General features: G+C 44.8%; 1 protein-coding gene and 1 non-coding gene across 27 annotated transcripts in view; one reads left to right on the plus strand and one right to left on the minus strand.

Moving 5' to 3' along the window:
• Positions 1–20153, minus strand: part of CDK12 (cyclin dependent kinase 12) — a 106087-nt gene that overhangs the window by 71453 nt on the left and 14481 nt on the right. For all 26 annotated transcript variants that reach the window (XM_063599096.1, XM_063599095.1, XM_063599091.1 and 23 more), the window contains 3 exons: positions 5065–5241; positions 2889–3028; positions 1097–1267 (listed from right to left, as the gene is read on the minus strand). In XM_063599096.1, the coding sequence (XP_063455166.1) occupies positions 1097–1267; positions 2889–3028; positions 5065–5241 (488 nt within the window). The remainder of the gene's footprint in view (positions 1–1096; positions 1268–2888; positions 3029–5064; positions 5242–20153) is intronic.
• LOC117976720 (U6 spliceosomal RNA) lies at positions 13144–13246 on the plus strand. Its single transcript, XR_004667457.1, has one exon. It is a non-coding gene; the product is annotated as a U6 spliceosomal RNA (small nuclear RNA).

Here is a 20153-nt window from a genome sequence, read left to right on the forward strand (position 1 = left end):
GAGGCGGAGTCTCGCTCTATTGCCCAGGCTGGAGTGCAGTGGCACGATCTTGGCTCACTGCAAGCTCCGCCTCCCAGGTTCACACCATTCTCCTGCCTCAGTCTCCTGAGTAGCTGGGACTACAGGTGCCTGCCACCATGCCCGGCTAATTTTTTTTGTATTTTTTTAGTAGAGTCAGGGTTTTGCCGTGTTAGCCAGGATGGTCTTGATCTCCTGACCTTGTGATCTGCCCACCTCGGCCTCCCAAAGTGCCAGGATTACAGGCGTGAGCCACTGCGCCCGGCCACTACCATCTTCTTTTTCTTCTTCTTCTATATTTTCAGTTTTTCCACTAAAGGCATACATGCATCATATCCATTCATTCACTTATCATTTTATTAAAACAAACAAACAAACAAACAAACAAACACATGAGGCCGGTCATGGTAGCTCACTCCTATAATCCCAGCACTTCGAGGGGCCGAGGCGGGCGGATGACTTGAGGTCAGGAGTGTGAGACCAGCTCGACGAACATAGCGAAACCTCCTCTCCACTAAATATACAAAAATAAGCCCGGAATGATGGTGCATGCCTGAAATCCCAGCTACTTGGGGGCTGAGTAACGAGAATCACTTAAACCCGAGAGGCAGAGGCTGCAGTGAGCCGACATCGCAGGACTGCAATCCAGCCTGGGCGACAGTGCGAGACTGTCTCAAAATAAATAGATAAATAAGAAAGAAAGGGCCAGGCGCGGTGGCTCATGCCTGTAATCCCAGCACTTTGGGAGGCCCAGGCGGGCGGATCACGAGGTCAGGAGATCGAGACCATCCTGGCTAACACGGTGAAACCCTGCCTCTACTAAAAAAATACAAAAAATTAGCTGGGTGTGGTGGCGGGCGCCTGTAGTCCCAGCTGCTCGGGACACTGAGGCAGGAGAATGGCGTGAACCCGGGAGGTGGAGCTTGCAGTGACCTGAAATCGCGCCACTGCAGTTCAGCCTGGGCAACAGAGCAAGACTCTGTCTCAAAAAAAAAAAAAAAAGAAAGAAAGAAAAAAAAAAAAGAAAGGCAAAGATTGGACCAGTCTACCCTGTAAAAATGTGATTCTTTGCTAGTACCTTTGTCCTTCTTGAAATCCAGTGCATCTTGTTTATCTGTGACAATTTCCTTCATGTTAACAACACTTCGGTGGATTAACTGACGAAGGATTTTGATTTCACGAATGGCTGTGATTGGAAAGCCCTCTTTCTCATTGTCTAGTCTCACCTTCTTCAGAGCCACTAGTTCTCCTGCCAAAACAAATGTAAACTGTTATTATCAATGAGCATTTTTGGCCACTATTGTGAACCAGCAATATATGCCCTTGCTCTGGAAGACAAACTTAGTGCTTACTTTAATGCTTACACGAGATACTTATACACCTTTAAAAAGTAAACTCTAGGCCAGGCGCACTGGCTCACACCTGTAATCCCAACACTTTGGGAGGCCAAGGCCTGCGGATCACCTGAGGTTAGGAATTCGAGACCAGCCTAGCCAACGTGGTGAAACCCCATCTCTACTAAAATACAAAAATTAGCTGGGCGTGGTGGTGGATGCCTGTAATCCCAGCTACTCAGGAGGCTGAGACAGGAGAATTGCTTGAACCCGGGAGGCAGAGGTTGCAGTGAGCGGAGGTTGCAGTGAGCTGAGATCGCATCATTGCACTCCACCCTGGGTGACAGAGTGAGACTCCTTCTCCATAAAAAAACAAAAAAGGAAATTCTATATTCCCTTTCCTGGCTTTAATTTTTTTCTTAAGACTTGAATTTTTTGTTTTTGAGATGGAGTCTTGCTCTGTCACCCAGGCTGCAGTGCACTGGCGCGATCTCCGCTCATTGCAACCTCTGCCTACTAGGTTCAAGTGATTCTCCTGCCTCCGCCTTCTGAGTAGCTGGGACTACAGGCGTGTGGCACCACGCCTGGCTAATTTTTTCTATTTTTAGTAGAAACAGGGTTTCACCATGTTAGCCAGGATGGTCTCAATCTCCTGACCTCGTGATCTGCCCACCTGGCCTCCCAAAGTGCTGAAATTACAGGCATGACTCACCACACCCAGCTGGAGAGTTTTAAAAGTTATAATTATAGTATTCTTTTGGAAACCTTTGATCTACTCAATAACTTTTGGAGACAAAACTAGAACTAAAAATTTGGCCAGGTGTGGTGGCTCATGCCTGTAATCCCAGCACTTTGGGAGGCTGAGGTGGGTGGCTATTTCAGGTTAGGAGTTCAAGACCAGCCTGGAATTCAAGACTGCCTGGCCAACATGGTAAAACCCCATCTCTACTAAAAATACAGAAATTAGCTGGGCGTGGTGGTGCATGCCTGTAACCCCAGCTACTCGGGAGGCTGATGCAGAGGCATCGCTTGAACCCAGGAGGCAGAGCCTGCAGTGAGCAGAGATTGATCCACTCACTGCACTCCAGCCTGGATGACAGCGCAAGACCCCGTCTCAAAAAATAAAAATAAAAAAAGGCCCGGCGCCGTGGCTCACATCTATAATCCCAGCACTTTGGGAGGCCGAGGTGGGCAGATTGCTAGAGGTCAGGAGTTCAAGACCAGCCTGGACGACATGGTGGAACCCTGTTTCTACTAAAAAAAAAAAACAAAAATTAGTTGAGTGTGGTTGCACACGGTCTGTAATCCCAGTTACTCGGGAGGCTGAGGCAGGAGAATGGTGTGAACCCAGGAGGCGGAGCTTGCAGTGAGTCGAGATCGCACCACTGCACTCCAGCCTGGGGAGCAAGACTCCATCTCAAAAAACAAACAAACAAACAAAACACCTCAGAATTTACTTTTGATAAATCCACTTAAGATATTAGTATTGCTAAATTGTTAACATTCTGACATCTAAAATTTTGTGGCAATATTTACCTGTGTCTTTGTCCTTAGCTTTATATACTTGGCCATAGGTTCCTTCTCCAATAATCCCAATAATGTCAAACTTGTCCACACAGCGTTTCCCCCAGTCGCTTTCTGTTTGTCTTCTTTCTCCATAACGAGGACAACAAATTCTAAAAAGTAAAAACAACAAAATAGTTATTTAAGAAAATGAAGGCCGGGCGCGGTGGCTCATGCCTGTAATCCCAGCACTTTGGGAGGCCGAGGCTGGCAGATCACGAGGTCAGGAGATCGAGACTATCCTGGCTAACATGGTGAAACCCCGTCTTTACTAAAAAAAATACAAAAAATTAGCCAGGCGTGGTAGCGGGCGCCTGTAGTCCCAGCTACTCGGGAGGCTGAGGCAGGAGAATGGCGTGAACCCGGGAGGCAGAACTTGCAGTGAGCCAAGAATGCGCCACTGCACTCCAGCCTGGGCAACAGAGCGAGACACCCTCTCAAAAAGAAAAAAAAAAAAGAAAAAAAAGAAAATGAAATTGGCCGGGCTCGGTGGCTCATGCCTGTAATCCCAGCACTTTGGGAGGCCGAGGCAGGCGGATCATGAGGTCAGGAGATCGAGACCATCCTGGCTAACACGGTGAAACCCCGTCTCTACTAAATATACAAAAAATTAGCCGGGCGTGGTGGCAGGCGCCTGTAGTCCCAGCTACTCAGGAGGCTGAGGCAGGAGAATCACTTGAACCCAGGAGGCAGAGGTGGCAGTGAGCCAAGGTCACGCCATTGCACTCCAGCCTGGGCAGCAGAGCGAGACTCCGACTCAAAAAAAAAAAAAAAAAGAAAAGAAAATGAAATCTAGTCAAAGAAAAAAGGATTCTTTTATGATGATTTCACTAACTCCTGTATCTTTTTTTTTTTTTTTTTTTAGTACTCTACAGGCAGGTGCCACCACGCCCAGCTAATTTTTGTATTTTCAGTAGAGATGTGGTTTCACCATGTTGGTCAAGATGGTCTCAATCTCTTGACCTCATGATCCACCCACCTTGGCCTCCCAAAGTGCTGGGATTACAAGCGTGAGCCACCGCGCCCAGCCACTCATGTATCTTTTATACATTTTTTACTAAAAAGTCAGAAATGAAATGATATGAAATATATAAACACACAGCCAGGCATGGTGGCAGGTGCCTCCAGCCTGGGTGACAGAGTGAGACTCTGTCTCAAAAAAAAAAAAAAAAAAAAAAAATACATAAACAGTCTGTCACAGTGGCTAAGACATAGGGCTACAGCTTTAGGAAGACATCAACTGAAATAATAGATTAGTTGCTTGCTTTCTGACCTCTCTCAGGTATGGCTTTAACTATAAAATGGGAAATTAATCGCTACATGCTAAGGCTGCTATGAAAATATAAGGCCGGACGCGGTGGCTCACGCTTGTAATCCCAGCACTTTGGGAGGCCAAGGCGGTGGATTACCTGAGGTCAGGAGTTCGAGACCAGCCTGGCCAACATGGTGAAACCCCATCTCTACTAAAAATACAAAAATTAGCCTGGCGTGGTGGCACGTGCCTGTAATCCCAGCTACTCGGGAGGCTGAGGCAGGAGAATTGCTTGAACCAGGAAGCTGAGGTTGCGGTAAGCAGAGAGAGCATCACTGCACTCCAGCCTGGGCAACAAAGAACGCAACTCTGTCTCAAAAATATGTATATATAAAACTACGACAATAATACGTGCTCAATAAATGATACCTATTTTTATTATTAAGAGAGAAATGCTAACAATCAGAAGATTAGACCCAGATTTATACTCAATTTATGGCATGACAATTTATATGCTTTCAGGAAGAAAAATCCCATATCTATTAATTTTTGATTAATGCATACATGATTGACACATCCTGAATTTAAAAAGCTTTTATTCTTCCTTAGTACTCTAAATATTATGAATAAAAAAGATGTAATGAGATAAACATTCATAGTATATCTGGATTTGGGAATTTTCTGTTGTTCTAGAAACATAGCTGGGTATCTGAGGGCATAGATGAATGACCTGAGTCTCCAAGAAAGGCTTTTGTCCATTAAAATAAAATTAAAAAATACTTTGGGACCAAACTTCTATGATCTTACTGGTGTGGGTTATAGAAGAAACATGAGAGATTTAGTTCAAAAGGAAGGGAGAAAACTATCATGAAAAGACAGATTCCTTCAAAAACTCACTTTGGTCTCTTTTTATATGGTTGCTGAGGTGGTGTGATTGCCTTTGGTTCTGGAGAGTCTGGGGGAGACAGATCTCCACCAGGGAGCTCTGGAGGGAGAGGAAGGTCTGTGAGTAAGTGACGTGTCCTCTGTTCCTTCTCTTTCTTCACAGGTTTTGAAGGAAGAGTTTCTTTTGGACTAAACAATAAATGAGAAGAGATGACAAAATTACAATTAAAGATACGCAAATAAAAATTTTCAAAGATCATAATGCCTGGTTACGAAAAGGTTAGAAAGATCTAATTTTTAAGGAAAAAAACCTGTAATATAACATAAAAAAATACAATTTATCACAACTAAAGATACTTAATTTTTTTCTTTTTTTTTTTTTTGAGACAGAGTATCACTCTGTCGCCCAGGCTGGAATGCAGTGCCGTGATCTTGGCTCACTACAACCTCTGCCTCCTGGGTTCAAGTGAGTCTCCTACCTCAGCTTCCCAAGTAGCTGGGATTACAGGCGTGTGCCACCATGCCAGACTAATTTTTGTATTTTTAGTAGAGATGGGGTTTCACCATGTTTGCCAGGCTGGTCTTGAACTCCTGGTCTCAAATGATCCATGTGCCTCGGCCTCCCAAAATGCTGGGATTACAGGCGTGAGCCACTGTGCCTGGCTGAGATAAATTTTATAAATAGAAATCTATAGTATATTTTAAAACAATGAAATATTTGTGATATTACTTGCAGTTCCCTTTATCAAACTCTTAATATATCGTTCCTAAGATTTTATTTGGAGTTTCATTGAGATGAAATAAAATTCACCTGGGCATGGTGGCTCACCCCTGTGATCCCAGCACTTTGGGAGGCTGAGGCAAGAGGATTGCTTGAGGCCAGGAGTTTGAGACCACCCTGGAAAACACAGTGAGACTCCATCGCTACAAAAAAAAAAAAAAAAAAAAAATTAGGCCAGGCACGGTGGCTCAAGCCTGTAATCCCAGCACTTTGGGAGGCTGAGGCGGGCAGATCACGAGGTCAAAAGTTCGAGACCAGCCTGGCCAACATAGGGAAACCCCATCTCTATTAAAACTACAAAACATTAGCCGGGGGTGGTAGCAGCTGCCTGTAATCCCAGCTACTCAGGAGGCTGAGGCAGGAGAATTGCTTGAATCGTTCCAGTGAGCCAAGATCGTGCCACTGCACTCCAGCCCAGGCAACAGTATGAAACTCCGTCTCAAAAAAAAAAAAAAAATTAGAACAGGCACAGTACTCATGCCTGTAATCCCAGCACTCTGGGAGGCTGAGGTGGGCAGATCACTTGAGGTCAAGAGTTGAAGACCAGCCTGGTGAAACCCTGTCTCTACTAAAAATATAGAAACTGGCCAGGCACGGTGGCTCACGCCTGTAATCTTAGCACTTTGGGAGGCCAAGGTGGGCAGACTGCCTGAACTCAGGAGTTCAAGACCAGCCTGGGCAACACAGTGAAACTCCATCTCTATTAAAATACAAAATTTAGCTGGGTGCACCTGTACTCCCAGCTACTCAGGAGGCTGAGGCAGGAGAACTGCTTGAACCCCAGGGGTGGAGGTTGCAGTGAGCTGAGATCGCGCCACTGCACTCCAGCCGGAGAGACAGAGTGAGACTCCATCTCGAAAAAAAAAAAAAAAAAAATTAACTGGTGTGGTGGTGTAATTCCAGCTACTCGAGAGGCTGAGGCAGGAGAATTGCTTGAGCCTAGGAGGAGGAGGTTGCAGTGAGCTGAGATCGCACGACTGCACTCCAGCCTGGGTGACAAGACTCTGTCTCAAAAATAATTAGCTGGACATGGTGGTATAAGTGTGTGGTTCCAGCTACTTGGGGGCAGATGGCAACCGGCAGTCCTGAGGTGGGAGCATCATTTGAGCCCAGGAAGTCAAAGCTACAGTGAGCCATCACCATGCCATTGCACTCCACCCTGGGCAACAAAGGACAGCTCTGTCTCGAAAAATAAAAAATTTAAAAATAGAAATAAAATGCAGGAAGTAATTTTCTTAAATTCACAAAGTATCACTGCAACTCGTGGAGTTCATCGAATTTACTCTACATTTTAGCAAAGATTTAACAAACAAGAAGAGCTCAACAATTTAATACTACTCTATCGCTAAAGAGGTGCAAAAATCTTGGAAAAAAGAAATAGTATTTTAGAATGCTTTCCCTGTAAAAAATATAAATTGCCGAAGATATTTACAAAAAAATAGAAATATAGCTAAGTTGTAAGTCAAAACTAATAAAAAATATACTGAATCATTCCGTTCACTTCAAAGCAGAAGGCAAACCTGACCAGCCAAAATAGACAATCATCAAACTAAAAATCTAAAGAAAAAGGGTCCAAGCAACTATTTCAGAATTATTAAGGCACCTGGTGGCAGAAGCCTCTCCCAGTAATCAGCAAATTATAGTAGTCAGTGGGGTTTTGTAGAAAGATAGGTTTCCAGGAATAGATCAGAAAAGTCAGTTTTCAATCTTTTTTTTTTTTTTTGAGACAGGGACTAACTTTGTTGCCCAGGCTGGAATGCAATGACACAATCATGGCTCACTGCAGCCTCAATTTCCCGGGCTCAAGCAACACTTCCACCTTAGCCTCCTAAGAAGCTGGGACCACGGCACACACCAACACACCCAGCTAATTCTTGAAATTTTTTGTAAAGACAAGGTCTCGCCATATTGCCCAGGCTAGTCACAAAATCCTGGACCTCCCCAAGTGATGCTCTTGCCTCGCCTCCTACCACGTATGGCCCAGATACAATTTTTTGCCTATCTCAATTTATTAATAAGTGGTAGAGAAATTTTGTGCCAAGAGCCAGGTGTGGTGGCTCACGCCCGTAATACCAACACTTTGTGAGGCCAAGGCAGGTGGATCAGTTGAGCCCAGGAGTTCAAGACCAACCTGGGCAACATGGTGAAACCTCATCTCTATTAAATAAAGATACAAAAATTAGCTGGGCATGGTGGCATGTGCCTGTAGTTCCAGCTACTTGTGAGGCATGAGAATCGCTTGAACTGGGGAGGTCAAGGTTGCAGTAAGCCGAGATCGTGCCACTGCACTCCAGCCTGGGTGACAGGGCAAGACTCTATCTCAAAAAAAAAAAAAAAAAAAAAAATTGTGTCATGCACATCCTCAGAAAAAATAAGACATCTATAGTACAACAGACTAACTCATGTCTACAAATAAAATCAGGCCAGATAGGTCTTCTCTATTCCTTCACAGTATCAGATGGTTGAAAAAGATCTGAGAACCTTAACCACAGGCAATCTTCTCTATTTTTATGACAGGTAGTTATAAAGGAAAATATTGGTGCTTTGCATGAATATTTCCTAGACCACAAAGATCCATCTCTTGCAATGTATCTTTTTAAAGAATACTGTTGCCCCTTGTGTGTGAATTTTCCATAAAAGAATGTCATTTACTCAAAATATAAGAACATAAATCTCAACAGCTATTGACTCCTGCCAATTTTTATCATTTTAATCCCTTGTAAATCAGACAGAACAATACAATATAGGTTAGTTTGTACCACATCAACCAGAACTGGGATAGTCAATGGAGTAGATAATGATCATCTGAAACTTTCTGTTGAAATACTGGGAGAGATGAACATGCAACATTATTATAATCTGCACTCAGATTTTTCCATCCTAGAAACAAAACTTATTATCAGAAAACTCTTTGAGTCACAATGTAATATAGATTCTTTTTTTTTTTGAGACGGAGTCTCCCTCTATTGCCCAGGTTGGAGTACAGTGGTGCAATCTCGGCTCACTGCAACCTCTGCCTCCTGGGTTCAAGTGATTATGCTACCTCAGCCTCCCAAGTAGCTGGGACTACAGGCGTGTGCCACCACACCCGGCTAGTTTTTTGTATTTTTAGTAGAGATGGGGTTTCACCATATTGGCCAGGCTGGACTCCAACTCCTGACCTCATGATCTGCCCACCTCAGCCTCCCAAAGTGCTGGGATTACAGATATGAGCCACCGCACCCCACCAATATAGATATTTTAAATTATTCTAATTTTTAAGATGTTCAGGGAAAAAAAACTTGTAATTTCTCAACCACTGTCGGAATATTCTTTACAAATCTCAATTCCTCATTATTCAAAACAGATTTCTTCTTGGTTTGGCTTCACTAGAAGAACAAGAAAAATCAGGCTGAGCATGGTGACTCATGCCTGTAATCCCACTACTTTGGGAGCCAAGGCAGGAAGATTGCTTCAGCCCAAGAGTTCAAGACCAGCCTGAGCAACATAGTGAGACCTTATCTCTAAAAAAAATAAACAAAGTTAGCTGGGAGTGGTGGCATGCACTTCTGGTCCCAGCTACTATCGAGGCTGAAGCGAGAGGATCACTTGAGCCAGGGAAGGAGGCCAAGGTTGCAGTGAGCCATGATTGTGCCACTGCACTCCAGTCTAAGTGACAGAGCAAGACTCTGTTTCACAGAAAAAAAAAAAAAGAGGCAGGGTGCAGTGGCTCATGCCTGTAATCCCAGCACTTTGGGAGGCCAAGCGGGCGGATCACCTGAAGTCAGGAGTTCAAGACCAGCCTAGCCAACATGGTGAAACCGCATCTCTACTAAAAGTACAAAAATTAGCTAGGCATGGTGGTGCACTCCCAAAATCCCAGCTACTTGGGAACCTGAGGAAGGAGAATCGCTTCAACCCAGGAGGCAGAGGTTGCAGTGAGCCAAGATCACCCCACTGCACTCCAGCCTGGGCGACAGAGCAAGACTCTGTCTCAAAAAAAAAAAAAGAAAAGAAAAAGAAAAAAGAAAAATTAAGGTATTTTAATTATCTCATCATCATTTCAAATAAATTCAGTCTATGGTTTTTTGTCTGTTTGGAGACAGGATCTTGCTGTGTCACCCAAGCTGGACTGTAGTGGTGCAATCATAGCTGACTGCAGCCTCGAGGCTCAAGTGATCTACCCACTACAACATTCCAAGCAGCTGAGACTACAGGTGCATACCACCACAGCTGCTTTTTTTTTTAAGAGACAGGGGCCAGGCACAGTGGCTCATGCCTATAATCCCAGCACTTTAGGGGTCCGAGGCCGGGGATCATGAGGTCAGGAGATCAAGACCATCCTGGCAAACATGGTGAAACCCTGTCTCTACCAAAATACAAAAAAAATTAGCCAGGCGTGATGGCACCCGCCTGTTAGTCCCAGCTACTCAGGAGGCTGAGGCAGGGGAATCACCTGAACCCAGGAGGTGGAGATTAGTGAGCTGAGATTGAGCCACTGCACTCCAGCCTGGCGACAGAGTGAGACTCTGTTTCCCAAAAAAAAAAAAAAAAAAAAAAAAGGGATGCCTAAGCTCTGGTCTCAAACTCCTACCTGAAGCAATCCTCCAGCTTGGCCTCCTAAAGTGCTGGGATCACAGGCATCAGCCACCATGCCCAGCCAATCTGTGTTTCATATTTTTGTTTTCTCCAATGTTGACTTTATGAGCTCAAATAAAGTACTAATACAGATTAGGTACTCTCTTATCCACAATGCCTCAAACCAGAGTGTTTGAACTTTTTTTTTTTTTTTTTTGAGACAGAGTCTCGCCCTGTCGCCCAGGCTGGACTGCAGTGGCGCAATCTCAGCTCACTGCAAGCTCCGCCTCCCGGGTTCACGCCATTCTCCTGCCTCAGCCTCCCGAGTAGCTGGGACCACAGGCACCCACCATCACGCCTGGCTAATTTTTTGTATTTTTAGTAGAGACGGGGTTTCACCATGTTAGCCAGGATGGTCTCGATCTCCTGACCTCGTGATCCGCCCGCCTCGGCCTCCCAAAGTTCAGGGATTACAGGCGTGAGCCACCACACCCAGCCTGAGTGTTTCAAATTTTTAAAATTTTTAGATTTTGGATTATTTGCATTATACTGGATGAGCATATTCAATGCAAAAATCTGAATACTGAAATGCTCCAATGAGCATTTCCTTTGAGTATCATGTCAGCGCTAAAAATGTTCCCGATTTTGGAGGATTTCTAGATTTTTGGATTAGGGATATTGAACATGTATGAAAAATGTATACTGCTTCTAAAATATTACATTTTTAGCATGTTTATTTCAAGACAGAATGAGTATTTGATAGGTTATGTCCTACCAGTTCAGGATATACAATTTGAATAGAGGTCAAATCCTGTTTCAGTAAATTCCAATGTACTAAAAACCTTGAAAATTTAATGACAGCCTCAAAACTACAATGCTTAACATTATCACCTTTAGCATAGGACACTCAGTATTATAAAGGGTTGCGGACATGTGGTACATGCAAAGTGAGTCTATCATAGGGGAGCAGATACTATACATCACAGTCATTACTTGAAAAGTCACTACCAGGAAGTGCTGATGTACCCTAACTATATCAGTATTTCCTAGTTCCCAATTTATACCTATACACAAATTCACATGTGGTAATTAGGTTTCATAATACATGTGTAATTTAAAAACCTACCAAGCTCTAGGACTGCCAAACTTTTAGAATATGAATAGTATTTTGGAATCTGAACTGAATCTGTGGGTGTAATGGAAACACTTCTAATAAAAATACTGTTAATAAAAAAAGAATATAGACCAGGAATGGTGACTACGGCCTGTAGTCCCAGCTCTTTGGAATGCCGAGGTAGGCATATCACTTAAGGCCAGGAGTTTGAGACCAGCATGGCCAACATGGTGAAACCCTGTCTCTTCTAAAAATACAAAAACTTAGCCAAGTGTGGTAGCTCATGCCTGTAATCCCAGCCACTTGGGAAGTTGAGGCATGAGAATCACTTGAACCTGGAGGCAGCGGTTGCAGTGAGCCAAGATCGTGCCACTGCACTCCAGCCTGGGCAACAGAGCAAGATCCTGTCTCAAACAAAAAAAAAAGAAAAAATATAAAATTTATAAATATTTACGCCAGGGGTGGTGGCTCACGCCTGTACTCTCAGCACTTTGGGAGGCCAAGGTAGGCGGATCATGAGAGTAAGAATCCGCCTCAAAAAATAAATAAATAAATAAATAAATTGTAACTGTTTAAAAAACACTAAATTTTTCAATGAGATAATTTGCCCATTTTAACAGCGTAAACTACTTTAAATATAATCCTTTATCTCCTTCCCCTTGAAGTTGGTTGTTTAAAACATGATTTCAGACCAGGCACGGTGGCTCATGCCTGTAATCCTAGCACTCTAGAAGGCCAAGGAAGGTGTATTCCTTGTGTCTAGGAGTTCTACTACCCTGGACAACACAGTCAAACTCCATCTCTACAAAAAAGTACAAAAATTAGCCAGGCATGATGGCACGTGCCTGTAGTCCAAGCTACTTGAGAGGTTGAGGTGGAAAGATCGCTCCAGCCTAGCAGGTAGAGGATACTGTGAGCTGTGCATAGGCCACTGAACTCCAGCATGGGCGACAAAGGGAAAACTTGTCTCTTAAAAAAAAAAAAGAAAAGAAAAGAAACAGTGATTTCACCACTATTTACAAACTTTTATCAAAAATTTAGTTGAGCCAGGGCGAGGTGGCTCACGCCTGTAATGCCAGCACTTTGGGAGGCCAAGGCGGGTGGATCACTTGAGGGCAGGAGTTCGAGACCAGCCTGACCAACATGGTGAAACCCCGTCTCTACTAAAAATACAAAAATTAGCCAGGCGTGGTGGCACAAGCCTGTAATCCCAGCTATTCAGGAGACTGAGGCAGCAGAATCACTTAAATCCAGGAGGCGAAGGTTGCAGTGAGCCGAGATCATGCCACTGTACTCCAGCCTAGAGGACAGAGTGAGACTCCGTTTCAAAAAAAAAAAAAAATTTAGTTGAGGCAGGCATAGTGGGCACTTTGAAAGGCTGAGGCAGGTGGATTGTTTGAGGCCAGGAGTTAGATAACAGCCTAGCCAATATGGCATAACCCCTCTCTACTAAAAATACAAAGATCAGCCAAGCATGGTGGCACATGCCTGTAATCCCAGCTACTTGGGAGGCTAAGGCACAAGAATTGTTTGAACCTGAGAGGTGTAGGTTGCAGTGAGCTGAGTTCATACCACTGCACTCCAGCCTGGGTGACAGAGAGACACTCTGCCTCAAAAAAAAAAAAAAATGTAGTTGATTGTTCACTTTGGCAGCACATACACTAAAACCGTAACAATACAGAAAAGATTATCATGGCCCCTGCACAAAGATGACACAAATTCGTGAAGTGTTCCCTAAAAAAAAAAGTTTAGTTAAGTACATAAAAAATGGAAACCAAGCATCCCATTCTACTAGGAAAATCCTGGTTCATTTGGAGTTTACTGAACTTATAGAGATACAGCCTTTAAAAATAATGTAGACTCCCCTGAAGTTCAGTATGCTCCAAATGAACAAGGCTATTAGAAAAACAGAGCAAGGCCAGGTGCGGTAGCTCAAGCCTGTAATCCTAGCACTCTGAGAGGCCGAGGCGGGTGGATCACCTGAGGTCAGGAGTTCAAGACCACCTTGGCCAAAATGGTGAAACCCCATCTCTATTAAAAACACAAAATTAGCAGGGTGTGGTGGCACACACCTGTAATCCAGCTACTCAGGAGGCTGAGGCAGGAGAATTGGTTGAACCCAGGAGGTGGAGGTTGCAGTGAGTGGAGATCACACCACTGCACTCCAGCCTGGGCTAAAAAAAGTGAAACTCTGTTTAAAAAAAAAAAAAAAAAAAAAGGCAAGCCAGGCTCATGCCTGTAATCCCAGCACTTTGGGAGGCCGAGGCGGGCAGATCACAAGGTCAGGAGTTTGAGACCAGCCTGGCCAACCTGGTGAAACCCCATCTCTACTAAAGATACAAAAAATTAGCCAGGCATGGTGGCGCTTGCCTGTAATCCCAGCTACTTGGGAGGGTGAGGCAGGAGAATCACTTCAACCCGGGAGGCGGAGGTTGCAGTGAGCCGAGATAGTGCCATCGCAGTCCAGCCTGGGCAACAGGATGAGACTTTGTCAAAAAAAAGAAAAAAGAAAAGAGAGAGAGAAAGAGAGAGAGCGAGAGAGAGAGAGAGAGCAAGCACAGAAGTGCTGGGCGCAGCGGCTCACACATGTAATTCCAGCACTTTGGAAGACCAAGGTGGGCAGACTGCTTGAGCTCAGGAGTTCGAGACCAGCCTGTGCAACATGGCAAAACTTGGTCTCTACCAAAAACGTATAAAAAACAACAGCCGGGCATGGCTTGTGCTTGTAGTCCCAGCTACTCAGGAGGCTGAGGCCAGGAGGTGGAGATTGCAGTGAGGCAAGATCACGCCAGTGTACCCCAGCCTAGGTGACAGTGAGATTCTGCCACCAAAAAAAAAAAAAAAAAAAAAACGAGAAAGAAGAAAAGAAGACTTTAAAAATTCTATATGGTTAACTGAAATTTCTTTTTTTTTTTTTCTTTTTTTTTTTTGAGATGGAGTTTCGCTCTTGTTGCCCAGGCTGGAGTGCAATGGCGTGATCTCGGCTCACCGCAACCTCTGCCCCCCAAGTTCAAGGGATTCTCCTGCCTCAGCCTCCCAAGCAGCTGGGATTACAGGCATAGGCCACCAAACCCTGCTTATTTTGTACTTTTAGTAGAGATGGGGTTTCTCCATGTTGGCCAGGCTGGTCTCCAACTCCCGACCTCAGGTGATCCGCCGGCCTCGGTCTCCCAAAGTGCTGGGATTACAGGCGTGATCCACCACTCCTGGCTGGTTAACTGAAATTTCTAAGAAAAGTATACAGATGATCTACTTAAGGCAGAAATATATCCATTAATAGCTATGGTCATGTAGATTGTACTATGTTGGACGTGGGCTGCCTTGCTTCTTGAAATCAAGAATTATAGACCACAAATGAGAAAGGCTTTTGAAATACCATTAGCTGAATTCACTCTTGCATTTGATACCTGAGCTAGTACACTCCTATTCAAAATACATGTTTGAAAGCAAAGAAAAGTTTTGGCTGAGCGTGCTGGCTCACACCTGTAATCCCAGCACTTTGGGAGGCCAAGGCAGGTGGATCACTTGAGGTCAGAGGTTCGAGATCAGCCTGGCCAACGTGGTGAAACCCTCTCTCTACTACACATACAAAAAATTAGTTGGAATCCCAACTACTTGGGAGACTGAGGAAGGTGGATCGCTAGAACCCAGGAGGCAGAGGTTGCAGTGAGCTGAGATCGCACCATTGCACTCCAGCCTGGGCAACTAGCAAAACTCTCAAAAAAAAAAAAAAAAAAAAAAAAAAAAAAAACTAGCTGGGCATGGTGGTACATGCCTGTAATCCTAGCTACTTGGGAGGGTGACGCAGGGGAATCACTTGGGATTCAGAGATGGAGATGGAGGTTACAGTGAGCCAAGATCACGCCACTGCACTCCAGCCTGGACGACAAAGTAAGACTCTGTCTCGAAAAAAAAAAAAAAAAAAGTAAAGTTTCATTCTTTTCCCAAAATGACACTAAATCCTCTAGGCTGGACACGGTGGCTCGCGCCTATATCCCAGCACTTTGGGAGGCCCAGATGAGCGGATCACATGAAGTCAGGAGATTGCAATCAGCCTGGGAAAGATGGTAAAACCCCGTCTCTACTAAAAATATAAAAATTAGCTAGGCGTGATGGCGGGGGCCTATAATCCCAGCTACTCAGGCAGCTGAGGCAGGAAAATCGCTTGAACCCAGGAAGTGGAGGTTGCAGTCAGCCGAGAGCACGCCATTGCACTCCAGCCTGGGCAACAAGAGCAAAACTCTGTCTTAAAAAAAAAAAAAAAGCCAGTGCAGTGACTCACGCCTGTAATCCCAGGACTTTGGGAGGCCAAGGTGGGTGGAGCACCTGAGGTCAGGAATTTCAGACCAACCTGGCCAACATGAGGAGACCCTGTCTCTACTAAAAATACAAAAATTAGCCAGGCATGGTGGTGAGCACCTATAGTCTCAGCTACTTGGGAGGCTGAGGCAGGAGAATTGCTTGAACCCGAGAGGCGGAGATTACAGTGAGCCGAGATCATGCCACTGCATTCTAGCCTGGGCAACAGAGCAAGACTGTGTCTCGGGGGAAAAAAACAAAAAACAAAACAAAACAAAAAAAAACAGACAAATCCTCTAATGTAAGCTTTATGTTCTTTATGTGCACACTGACTTCTTTTACAAGTCCACTGTCATTTCACACAAGCCCTGATCCTTGCTCCATTAGAAGTTTTATTTACCCATCAATTAAAATAACCAACATTAATAATTGCATTCTGTATTCCACCCACAACATACTAAAAATGATGTGTAAGTCACATTCTCAACATTATGCTGCTGCAGTCTCGAGTGAGAAGATAAAACAGAGAATATAAGTGAGCTCCTTACGAAACTTTTAGATTTTTTTTTTTTTTTCAGACGGAGTCTCGCTTGTCGCCCAGGCTGGAGTGCAGTGGCATGATCTCGGCTCACTGCAAGCTCCGCCTCCCGGGCTCATGCCATTCTCCTGCCTCAGCCTCCTGAGTTGCTGGGACTACAGGGGCCCGCCACCATGCCCGGCTAATTTTTTGTATTTTTAGTAGAGACGGGGTTTCATCGTGTTAGCCAGGATGGTCTCGATCTCCTGACCTCGTGATCTGCCCGCCTCAGCCTTCCAAAGTGCTGGGATTACAGGTGTGAGCCACCGCACCCGGCCATTAGATTTCTTTCTAAAAAGCTTTCCTATGTAAAAATTACTTTTCATGTCAAAGATAGGAGCAGCTGGTAAATGGATATAGCAGCACACACACACATACAAAATAGAAACAGAAACACATCATGAATTTAAAATAAAAAAATAAAATTGATAATGGAAGACATCCTCATCTCATTTTCTTTGATACAACATCTCACTGTTATCCAGGCTAGAGTGCAGTGGTGCGATCATGGCTCACTGTAGCTCCGACCTTCCAGGCTCCAGTAATCATCCCACCTCAGTCTCCCAAGTAGCTCAGACCACAGGTGCATGCTATCATGCCTTTTCTTGTTTAATGGTAGAAACAGGGTCTGGCTATGTAGCCTAAAACACATGGGCTCAAACAAGCCTCTTGCCTTGGCCTCCCAAAGGGCTGGGATTATAGGAGTGAGCCACAGCACCTGGCCTATTTCCGTTTTTCTACCTTTAATTATTTATTTATATGTAGAATACTGATAATAATCATGGCCAGGGCTGGGCACGTTGGCTCATGCTTCCAATCCCAGCACTATGGGAGGCCAAGGCAGGTGGATCACCTAAGGTCAGGAGTTCGGGACCAGCCTGGCTGACATGATGAAACCCTGTCTCTACTAAAAATACAAAAAAATTATCCGGATATGGTGGCATGCGCCTGTAGTTCCAGCTACTGGGGAGGCTGAGGCAGGAGAGTCATGTGAACCCCAGAGGCAGAAGTTGCAGTGAGCTGAGATTGAGCTACTGCACTCCAGCTTGGGTGACAGCAGGAATCCATCTCAAAAAAAAAAATAATGGCCAAACTCAGCGGCTCACACATGTAATGCCAGCATTTAGGGATGCCAAGGTGGAAGGATCACATGAGTTGAGGAGTTTGGGACAAACTTGGGCAACATAGCAAGACCCCATCTCTTAAAAAAAAAAAAAAAGAGGTGGAGGAGGAGATGGCTAAAAAAAAAAAAAAAAATCATGTTTAAAAATAATTAGATGGGCCCGGTGCAGTGGCTCATGCCTGTAATCCCAGCACTTTGGGAGGCCGAGGCAGGCAGACCCCGAAGTCAGGAGTTCAAGACCAGCCTGGTCAATGTAGTGAAACCCCGTCTCTACTAAAAATACAAAAATAGGCGGGGTGCAGTGGCTCACGCCTGTAATCCCAGCACTTTGGGAGGCCGAGGTGGGCAGATCATGAGGTCAGGAGATCGAGATCATCCTGGCTAACACGGCGACACCCCATCTCTACTAAAAAATACAAAAAATTAGCTGGGCGTGGTGGCAGGCGCCTGTAGTCCCAGCTACTCGGGAGGCTGAGGCAGAAGAATAGCGTGGACACAGGAGATGGAGCTTGCAGTGAGCCAAGATCGAGCCACTGCACTCCAGCCTGGGCGACACAGCAAGACTCTGACTCAAAAAAATAAATAAATAAATAATAAATAAATAAAAATAAAAATACAAAAATTAGCTGGGCACAGTGGCTCACGTCTGTAATCCCAGCACTTTGGGAGGCCAAGGTGGGTGGATCACCTGAGGTCAGGAGTTCGAGACCAGCCTGACCAACATAGTGAAACCCCGTCTCTACTAAAAATACAAAAAAATTAGCTGGGCATGCGCCTGTAGTCCCAGCTACTTGGGAGGCTGAGGCAGGAAAATCGCTTGAACCCAGGAGGTGGAGGTTGTGGTGAGCCAAGATCGCGCCACTACACTCCAGCCTGGGCAACAGGGTGAGACTCACTCCAGCCTGGGCAACAGAGTAAGACTCCAGACTTCATCTAAAACAAAAACAAAAATAAAAACACTACAAAAATTAGCCAGACATGGTGGCACACACCTGTAGTCCCAGCTACTCAGGAGGCTGAGGCAGGAGAATCGCTTGAACCCTGGTGGTGGAGGTTGTGGTGAGCCAAGATGGCACCACTGCACTCCAGCCTGGGCAACAGAGTGAGACTGTCTCAAAAAAAAATAATAATAATTAGATTAGGGCTGGACCTGGTGGTTCACGCCTGTAATTCCAGCACGTTGGAAGCCCGAGGCAGGTGGATCATTTAAGGTCAGGAGTTTGTAACCAACATGGTGAAACCCCCATCTCTAATAAAAATACACAAATTAGCCAGGCGTGGTGGTGGGCACCTGTAATCCCAGCTACTCAGGAGGCTAAGGCAGGAGAATCGCTTGAACTTGGGAGGCGGAGGTTGCAGTGAGCTGAGATTGCCCCATTGCACTCCAGCCTGGGCGACAGAGCAGAACTCTGTCTCAAAAAAAAAAAAAAAAAAAAAAAAATGGCAGGCATGGTGGCTCATGCCTGTAATCTCTGCACTTTGTGGGGCCAAGGCACGTAGATCACCTGAGATCAGGAGTTCCTGACCAGCCTGGCCAACAGGGCGAAACCCATTCTCTACTAAAAATACAAAATTAGTTGAGCATGGTGGCAGGTGCCTGCAATCCCAGCTACTTGGGAGGCTGAGGCAGGAGAATTGCTTGAACCCGGGAGGCGGATGCAGCCGAGATCACGTCACTGCACTCCAGCCTGGACAACAAGGGCAAAAATTCCATCTTAAAAAATAAATAAATAAAATAATAAATAGTTGGGGCACGGGGATTCATGCCAGTAATCTCAGTACTTTGGGAGGCTGAGGCGGACAGATCACGAGATCAAGACATCGAGACCATCCAGGAGAAATATGGTGAAACCCTACCTCTACTAAAAATACAAAAATTAGCTGGGTGTGGTGGCGGGTGCCTGTGGTCCCATCTACTCGGGAGGCTGAGACAGGAGAATCGCTTGAACCCTGGGAAGTTGCAGTGAGCCAAGATCTTGCCACTGCACTCCAGCCTGGCTATGGAGAGAGAATCTGTCTCAAAAAAGAAAAAAATCATCAAGATGCTTTTTGTTTCCTAAACATTTTTCTGAAGTAAAAAAAAAAAAAAAATCAAAATCAAGATTCTTACCCACATTAATATTCTAGCCACTATGTAAACAAGTATTGAAATGAGGTTCCTATAGCTAAAGGGCCAGGGTCCCTTTGGACAATGCTCAACTATTTCCTTTTCCAACAAAAACTATAAAAATATGGCTTTTATCTTTTTATCTACGGCTTTTATCTATCTATATTTTGGACCTCAAGTTAATTTTTTCCACATAAATTTGAGATTCTGTTCCTGACACGGTGGCTCACACCTGTAATCTCAGTATTTTGGGAGGCCTAGGTGGGCGAATCACGAGGTCAGGAGTTCGAGACCAGCCTGGCCAACATGGTGAAACCCTGTCTCTACTAAAAATACAAAAAATTAGCTGGGCGTGGTGGCGGGCACCTGTAATCCTAGCCACTCGGGAGGCTAAGGTAGAAGAATCGCCTGAACCTGGGAGATGGAGTTTGCAGTGAGCCAAGATCGCCACTGCACTCCAGCCCGGACAACAGTGTGAGACACTGTCTCAAAAAAAAAAAAAAAAAAATTTCAGGTTCTCTTCTTCTCTTCTGTAATTTTCAT

This window comes from Pan paniscus, chromosome 19, assembly GCF_029289425.2.
Source record: "Pan paniscus chromosome 19, NHGRI_mPanPan1-v2.0_pri, whole genome shotgun sequence".
Classification (NCBI taxonomy): Eukaryota; Metazoa; Chordata; class Mammalia; order Primates; family Hominidae; genus Pan; species Pan paniscus.